The sequence below is a fragment of the Zingiber officinale genome, chromosome 7A, assembly GCF_018446385.1.
Source record: "Zingiber officinale cultivar Zhangliang chromosome 7A, Zo_v1.1, whole genome shotgun sequence".
NCBI lineage: Eukaryota > Viridiplantae > Streptophyta > Magnoliopsida > Zingiberales > Zingiberaceae > Zingiber > Zingiber officinale.
The window spans coordinates 142,297,174-142,306,107 of NC_055998.1; the positions used below are offsets into that span (position 1 = coordinate 142,297,174).

The 8,934-nt window shown below is 36.9% G+C and overlaps 2 protein-coding genes across 2 annotated transcripts; both read left to right on the forward strand.

Moving 5' to 3' along the window:
• Positions 1–399: 399 nt before the first annotated feature.
• Positions 400–3,211, forward strand: LOC122003060 (mitochondrial dicarboxylate/tricarboxylate transporter DTC-like). The gene is made up of 6 exons (XM_042558491.1): positions 400–594; positions 734–817; positions 1,436–1,497; positions 2,122–2,483; positions 2,619–2,833; positions 2,911–3,211. The coding sequence occupies exons 1-6, from the start codon at positions 475–477 to the stop codon at positions 2,965–2,967; spliced, it is 900 nt and encodes a 299-aa protein (XP_042414425.1). The 5' UTR covers positions 400–474; the 3' UTR covers positions 2,968–3,211.
• Positions 3,212–3,615: 404 nt separating this feature from the next.
• On the forward strand, positions 3,616–7,837 carry LOC122003059 (dol-P-Man:Man(6)GlcNAc(2)-PP-Dol alpha-1,2-mannosyltransferase-like). Its single transcript, XM_042558490.1, has 10 exons — positions 3,616–3,959; positions 5,009–5,096; positions 5,207–5,366; positions 5,579–5,799; positions 5,878–6,173; positions 6,371–6,482; positions 6,556–6,694; positions 7,052–7,248; positions 7,333–7,422; positions 7,490–7,837. The coding sequence occupies exons 1-10, from the start codon at positions 3,682–3,684 to the stop codon at positions 7,637–7,639; spliced, it is 1,731 nt and encodes a 576-aa protein (XP_042414424.1). The 5' UTR covers positions 3,616–3,681; the 3' UTR covers positions 7,640–7,837.
• The last annotated feature ends 1,097 nt before the right edge of the window (positions 7,838–8,934 follow it).

Here is an 8,934-nt window from a genome sequence, read left to right on the forward strand (position 1 = left end):
ATTTTGAATCTAGAAATTTTGTTTTCACTCTGTTGTTATGTTTGCTACAAACTTTGAAGGCACTGGTTGGTTAAAATGCCGGCGTTTACCGTGGTGGTTTTGTATGTTCATAAATGGAATTGTTATTTTTCCTGAAATCTTGGTTTAAATTGGTTTATGTTCAGTTTAAGTAAATTAATTTTTAAAAAATTTTAAATGATATTTTTCATCGTAAAATTTTGAAATGAAGGCAAACTAAACTCAAACTAAAATTTCAGTAAAAGTATTAAATTTTTAGTTATTTTGCTTGTGAAAATTCATTTTTATATTATGGATTAATATAAAATTTTGTATATTTTATATGACAAATCTGAAAAAAAAAAAAAAAATCAGAATAAACGTATCCCCAATAAATATCATGGTTGGTCTAGGATTTTTTTGGTGCTGCCAAAGCTTCGCTATTGGTGGCCCTCCTAATTCTTCTCTCGAGCGGCCATGGCGGAGGGGAATCCTAAGCCTCAGTCGGGAGTTTGGACTGCTGTCAAGCCTTTCGCCAATGGCGGCCTCTCCGGCATGCTCGCCACCTGCGTCATCCAGCCCATCGATATGGTCAAGGTAAGTCCTAGATCCGAACGGTCTTTCTTCTTCTTCTTCTTCTTCATCATCATCCTCCAGTTCTACAACTCTTAGTGGATCTCAGATCTATGTTTGTCTTTAAGATCCGCGTCTTTGATGGAGATTCCATGGGTTGCAGGTTAGGATCCAGCTGGGGCAGGGGTCTGCTGCCCAAGTGACGAAGAACATGCTTGCCAACGAAGGCTTTGGCTCATTTTATAAGGTTTGTGCTTTGTCCTAGCAGATTGCTAGTAGTGGTTGTACTATGAGGCAACTAATTTTCTAACATCTTAAAGTCTACTTTTGAGTGTAAAGAGTATTTGGAGGAACTCTTGAATATTATATTAGGAAAGGTGGTCTTGGTTCAGACGTAATGTATCCGACATCCTTGAAACTGTTGTTGTTTTTCCATATTTTGTTGATTTAACTCAATTTGATGTGCATTATATAGCAATTGTTGTTTATCAAACTAATTTTGTATGGCAGGAAGAATTGTAGTTGTAGTGAGCAACAAGCAGCAATTTCTTCCTACTTAGCACTTCAATTGAAGTAAATATGTCTCACAAATTCTTGGCAAACAAAGAATTGAAGTATCTCTTTCTTAATTTCTTAATTTTTTTATTTCCTATGAATTACATTATTCACAATTTGGATCAAGTTGTTCCGTGGTTACATCTACTGTAGCTCTCCAATTTTGATTTGTATTTTTACCTTATATACTTTGCATCAATGCTATAATAATCTGCTCGAATTGCTTTGTTCATAGCTTAAGAGAAAAATAGTTATCTTCTTGACTGAATTCTGTTTCAATTTTTGGATTGGCCTTTCCATCTTTAAACAGGGGCTGTCAGCTGGTTTACTTAGGCAGGCTACTTATACAACTGCAAGATTGGGATCCTTTAGGTATGTTTATCTTTATTCTTCAAGTCCATTTTGTAAAATGTGGCAGTTACGTGCATATTGAAAGCTGGATCATTTTACTAGGTTTGGTTTCAATAAGGATGAATTTTTGAAACCGAGAATCTACAAACCTTTTATAAGCTCAATAACCTTTGAGGAAAATTAAATGATTGAGCTTCTGTAATTCACAATTAGTTGAAATTTCTCCTCTCCACACTCTAATTGTTATGTGAAATTATTGAAAATGCAAAATAAGTCCTAGGTAAAGTTTTCCAATATAACTAAACCCGTTCTTCAGATTTGACTTGCGAAATGGCTATTGGAGATATGAGATCTACGTTTTTATAAGAAAAACATTTAATTTGCAAATAACTCTCCTATTAGTTTGCTCAAATAGGTTTCTCTTTAGTAGTTTCTTCTGCTTCTTTATGATCTTAGGTGCAGTTACTTTATTGGGTCATATCTGTTTGTGCTTTCAATTTCATCTCAACATTTCTGTTCTGGGTGATGCACATAGTCTTGCACAACTGCTTGTTTGCGAATTCATTGTTGAAAGTTTGTGAGTTCTTGTTCTTCTATCTCAAATTAGACAGAATTTTGATTATCGGTCCTTGATTATTTATTTAGGGTGTTGACAAACAAAGCTGTTGAGGCTAATGATGGCAAACCACTACCGTTGCTCCAAAAAGCTGCTATTGGTCTTACTGCAGGAGCAATTGGAGCATGTGTTGGAAGCCCAGCTGATTTAGCCCTCATCAGGATGCAAGCTGATGCAACTCTACCAGCAGCTCAGCGACGCAATTACAAAAATGCTTTCCACGCTCTATACCGTATCATCTCGGACGAAGGAGTTCTGGCTTTGTGGAAAGGTGCAGGTCCCACCGTCGTTAGAGCAATGTCACTTAACATGGGTATGCTTGCATCGTATGATCAGAGCGTCGAGCTGTTCAGGGATTCCCTTGGCTTTGGCGAAGTTAGCACTGTGCTTGGTAAGATGCTAGATAATATTTAAATTTTCCTCTATGTTTCAATGGTTCCACTGGTTCTCGATCTGAATTCTGGAAGATAGATTCATTTGAGCAGGATTACAGTTTCTCAATCGGTGAATAATTTTTTGTGTTCAGGGGCAAGTGCTGTTTCAGGGTTCTTCGCATCAGCTTGTAGTTTACCATTCGATTATGTGAAAACACAGATACAGAAGATGCAGCCTGATGCCAATGGGAAGTATCCCTACACTGGATCATTGGACTGCACCATGAAGACCTTAAAATCTGGTGGTCCTTTCAAATTCTACACTGGATTTCCTGTCTACTGTGTGAGAATCGCTCCGCATGTCATGGTAAAGCTTTGTCGCTTCCTCAATCCCGTTTCGTTGTACATACTTTTTCGATTCTTGAATGCCATGTTATTTCGCAGATGACATGGATATTCCTCAACCAAATTCAGAAGCTCGAGAAGTCGATAGGCTTATAGAAACTCTAGTGTATTACTGGAACAATATAGATATAGTTTTGTGGGCTGGTTTGGGTAAGCAACAGCCTTCCCATCTGCTTCATTCACATTGCATTCCTGATTGTTTAAGTCGATACACTTTTGTATGCTGTTTTGGTTTTAGTTTGGATCGTTTATGAAGATAATTATGATGGATAATTCATGATTATAGTTTGTATCTGGGATTGTAATTGATTATTAAACATAATCAGGTATTTAAGTGCAACTCAAAGGTATTTCAGATCTTTAAACATGGTGTCTCTTATTCAAACTATGTTTTTTTAAAAAAATAATTTCTTTACTTTGTTTACTTTGAAGGGTGGATTATTGAAGAGATGATTGTCTGGCCACAATAGCTCGACAATTGCTTCTTTTTGATTCTATCTCTCATGGTCATCCATTCGCCGAAGTAAACAAGACATTTTTGTCTTTTTGCAAAAGAATAAAGAAAAAGCAGAATTTCAATGCTGTCTGAAAATAAAAAGTTGTCACGTGCGTAGCACGTTATGTCAGGAGAGACATCGAGCCGTTTAATCATCGATTATGATAATACACGTGTCGATTAGACACACGAATCATCAGTTTCTTCCTGGTGAATCGTAACACTATTAATGTGTTCCGGCGGACCAACTTAAAGTAAAGTTCCCTTCCCCTTTCTCTTTCGGCGAGCAGTGAGTTCGGAACGAGCGATCGGCGATGGCCCTCTCGGTGACGCGGCAACGGCGGGCGCACCTGGCGGATCAAGGCGCCTCGTCATCTTCTTCGCCGTCGGATCGGTACTCGAAGGAGGATAAGGGTGAGAAGAAGGAGAAAGGGGCGGGCGTGGGATGGCTGCTTCCGGCGCTTGTCCTTGGCGTGTTCCGTTACGGGAGTGCATCCTCCAACATCATCCATGACTGCGACGAGGTTTTCAACTACTGGGAACCCCTCCATTACCTCCTTTACAAATCTGGATTTCAGACATGGGAGTACAGGTACGCCCTCCTCGAAATTGTTTACTTCAGCTCTCGCTTAGAGAAAATGGTGAATTGATTTTAGATTTCCAAATTGATTCCACGTGTTTGTCCTATTGGTAAAGGGTGAAAAAAATTACAATTTTGAACTTAGGCTGCTTCTTTTTTTCTGTATATCTTAGCAATTTGCATTCAAGCCTTAATAGTTATGATTCGTTGGCTTAAACAGTATTTTGGAGTTCAGCTTGGACCATCATTAAGTAGGTATATGGATTAACATGATTAATTGACATATGCATTACATGCGATGGCTATCTATAACATGAAATCTGGATAAGTATTATCAACGTTTATTTCCGTAGCAGACAACTAAGATCGTTGGCCTAGGTATATACAATAACAACAAAAAAAAAAAACAACCAAGCTTTTATGGGTTGGCCATGGGGGGGGGGGCTGCCGATGGCGATGACCGCCCCTTCTCAATTTTCAAGTATAAAAAGTGTATGAGGTATAGGAATAGGGGGTGAAAGAAAGGCGAATGGGAGGCAACGACATGGTCGCCTCCCCTCAACATAAACACATATATTTCGCCCCCTCGATATGAAATTCTTGGCTCCGTCCCTGTCCTTGATTAACTCCTCCATGGTTGGTCCTAAGTTCGGGTAAAAGAGGAGAGTTGCGTTAGCTTGCCAGCCAACATTAAAACACATGCAGATATTATGTATGGCCTTTGTATATACACATAGCTTAAAATGAAAACATTACAACGCCCGTTGCTAGTGATATTTCAAAAGTTAACTTGTTAAAGTATATCTAGTTATAAATATGAGGAACCCTTGATGGATGCAAGTTAGTTTAAATTCATGCAGTTATTTGAAGATGAAGTTTCTAAGTAGATTTATTCGTTCACCTTACCATTTGATGCTCTAATATATTAGGTCCCTAACTCTAATTAGATGTATTTGTTCACCTAATTGCTCTAATATATTAGGACCCTAACTCTAGAGGTTACTATATATTATTCTGAATATTCTGTTATCACAAAATTACTCGGTTTCTTTCTTGTGCAGTTCTGAGTTTGCATTGCGGTCATATCTATACATCTTTTTTCATGCATTGATGGCTGGGCCTGCTTCGTTAATGTACATTGACGAGAAGGTGAATGTCAGCACAGTAGATTTAATAGATTAGTAGACTTTGCAGTATTATGCCTAATTGCAAAAGACAGCATAGCTTTTGTTCACTTACTTTTTGCAATAAACTTTCAGGTTAAAGTCTTTTACTCAGTAAGACTCTTTCTTGGTCTTATCTCAACTATCACCGATACATTTCTTGTGGTTGCTCTTTCAAGAAAATATGGAAAGAGGCTTGCATGGTATACACTTGCTATGCTATGCCTAACCAGTGGTTGTTTCTTTGCCAGTACAAGTAAGCTGCTTCTCCTTTTCTGTTATTTGTTGTCTGTTAGTAACAGTTGGTTTCTTTTCTATAGTTTGTTCACTCTAGAGCACGATGCCCACCTCAGCTTAAGTAATATTTGTCATCTTTGTATTGTTATTTTGAGACAACTAAGGCTGATTAATTTCATTGTTATTTTTTCTCTATATTAGCTTCTCTCATTCATAAATACTCCTTTTCAGGTTTTCTTCCAAGTAGCTTCTCCATGTATGCAGTTACTCTTTCATCAGCACTTTTCGTTCTTCAGAAGCATGCTGCAGCTGTTTCTATTGCTGCTGCTGGAGTGATCATAGGCTGGCCATTCTCTATTATAGTTTTTCTTCCAATTACATTATTTTCTTTGACAAAAGGAAGATTTAAAAGAGTATTTTTATCAGGGCTATTAACCTCTGTGTTTGTTCTTGTAAGGACACTGACTATTGACTGATGTGTCATTTCAACAATCTTTCACATTGGTCACGACTTTTTCTTTTTTTGCCAGGCTATTTCATTGTTTGTCGACTATTACTGCTATGGGAGATGGACGTCCTCAGTATTCAATCTGCTGAAATATAATGCTTTCGGAGGCGGTCAGAGTCACTTATATGGAACTGAAGGACTCTCATTTTATTTCAGAAATGGATTTAATAACTTTAATTTCTGCTTCATCCTTGCATTAATTTTCGTGGCATTTGTCCCAATTGCAAGGAAGAAATATGGCCTAGAACTGTTGGTTGTGGTCTCTCCAATATATATTTGGCTGGCTTTTATGTCATTGCAGGCTCACAAAGAAGAAAGGTAATATTTCATTAAGATTGCTTTATTGATCTTGTTAGAAAATTGTTTCGCTACAAGACTTATCACTTAATGATTCCTGAGTGGTCTTAGACACGATTTGAAGAACTTCGGTCTTGTCTGACACCATCCATCTCAAGCAAATTACAAATGCACATGTTAATTTCAGTCTTATGATATGTTATCTTGCTGCATCACAGATTTCTCTATCCGATATATCCACTTATCTGCATTGCAGCAACAGCTGTAATTGATAGTTTCCCTGATCTTTTCCGTGACAAGTATGCAGTGGAAGATTCAACTCTTGTTATGGTATATTCTCTATATCCTACTATGTAAGGTGATTGATGAGGCAATTAACTGTCATATGCTTGATTTCTTACAGATTGCTAAGGGAGTAAGGCCAGTTTTTCTCGGCCTTATATTGTGTGCATCCCATAGCCGGACATTCTCTATACTTAACGGATATTCTGCGCCTTTGGAAATATATAAACACTTGGACCATCATGATGCCGTTGGAAATGGTAAGCTTTCTTCAATTTAAAACTAGAATCATCCAGTTACAGTTCTATATGATATATCAAGTTCCTAGTGTTTAGGATACAAGGAAACAATAAAATGAAAAAAATTTAGTGTCTCATAATTGCTCAAGGTGATTAAAATGTTTAGTTACAGTTCTATATGATATATCAAGTTCCTAGTGTTTAGGATACAAGGAAACAATAAAATGAAAAAAATTTAGTGTCTCATAATTGCTCAAGGTGATTAAAATGTTTAGTCAACAACTATATTTAATATTCCAGTTCTTATAGCGATACTCGGTAGTACCCGGTAGAATTGATTATATACATGAATTTGATGGAACATTTACTTTATGACAGAGACAGTGCTTTGCGTCGGAAGCGAATGGCATCGTTATCCTTCTTCATTTTTCGTGCCTTCATACATTAAGGAAGTTCGATGGATAGATGAAGGATTTAGGGGTCTTCTCCCATTGCCTTTTAATTCAAGTTTGGGAGGCATGGCAGCTGCCCCTCCTTATTTCAACGACAAGAACAAGGCTTCCAGCGACCAATATGTAATCTCCCAGTCGTCGTGTCTTTTAATTTGATTTTCCGACATGTTGCTTACGATGCTATTCTACTTGTGACCGCATTCACAGCTTAGAGACATCGAACTCTGCACTTTCTTTGTGGAGCTAAGTTTGCAACGGCCATTTCCCGCTCGAGGAAGTGACTTATCGACATGGGAGGTACACGAGTTCTCAAGCTCCACTTTTGACCCAGTATCCATGTTCTAACTGAAAATTGTGGTTTCAGACGCTTGCAGCCATACCTTACCTGGATAGAGAGTTGTCGCCCGCTATGTTTCGGTCATTCTTCATCCCCTACAAATGGACACACGAGAACACTTTCGGACTGTACAAGTTGCTAAAGAAAATACCCAAGAGCACCGGAGGGCATACTTAGGTAGACAGGTATCGTATGTTTTGTATCATCGCGAACACACTGCATTGTTTTTCTTCGTGATCGGACAGCGAATGCATTCTCGCCCTCGAGTTCTTACGGACTGCTGCTCCATCATTCTACATTTAGGCAAAAGCAAATTTTGTAGTTAAAACTTGTTTGGTCCTAATATCAGTTTGGGTGCTTTGATGGTTTATGCAAGCCAACTTTCGAATCCCAAAGGTGGTGTTCTAAGCTTTAGAGGTAAGGTATCTAAAAATTTAAATGATGTCGAGTTGACTTAACTACTATGTACTCAGCCTGTGTGGGTTCGTGCTTCTTGTGCCGGCTCAAACATGACTCAATTAAACTCAATCCGTGCTCCGGCACGGGCAAACCTTAACCAACATGGACCCGGCCGCAACTTATTGTCGCCGCACATGTGGGCGGCCACTCGAATGACTTGTACAAATGAGAGTCTGAGAAGATGTTGCCCTTGAAGGTATAAAACTTCGCTATCGGTGAAATTCTATTTTGTTTTATTTTTGCTAAAAATGCCTATCTACGTAAAAGGAGATGGGGCATTTATTTTTTAGATCGAAAGATAATTTTAATGAGCATTTATTTGATAGCCAAATCAAGTTAAACATCTTTGAAAATTGAAGGGGAGAAAGTTTTTTTTATTTTTCTTGCAAATCCAGCATGTCGTACAAGGGGTTTAATGAAAACGCATTAGTTGAAACACAAGGCGATTTATTGTTCTTTTAGCAAAATGCCTTTTCAAAATAATTATTATTCCATAATAAAGTATTTTCTTGTCCTTAAAAAGACATTTCATTTGTTTTTCTTTACTTTGTCGTAGCATTTGCAATTTTATAACTGATAGAGATGACATGAAATGTTTATATTATAACAGTTATAAATTATAATTGTTATAATATAATATTGATTAACACTTATCTACAACAATATCAAACAAGAATATTATTGGGAATAATATTATTGGTTAAAAAAAAATAAAAGGGTGCCCTCTATTTTTCTTGTCCTACAACATCTTATGTTTTTTCTCGATTTTGTTATAATGGTTGTAATCTTATAATTGCTATAATATAATAATGTTGATGAGTATGGATTAAAAATAAAATATTTTATAAATGGTAACTATTATAATATAATATTAATTAAAATACAAGTATATTAATAAAACTAACAATAGACTGAGGTGGAATAGGATGTTGTTTTAATAAATACAAAAAAGCTGTTTTTTATTTATTATTATTTTAATTTGATATCAATATTAATTCTAGGGGATTGGTATC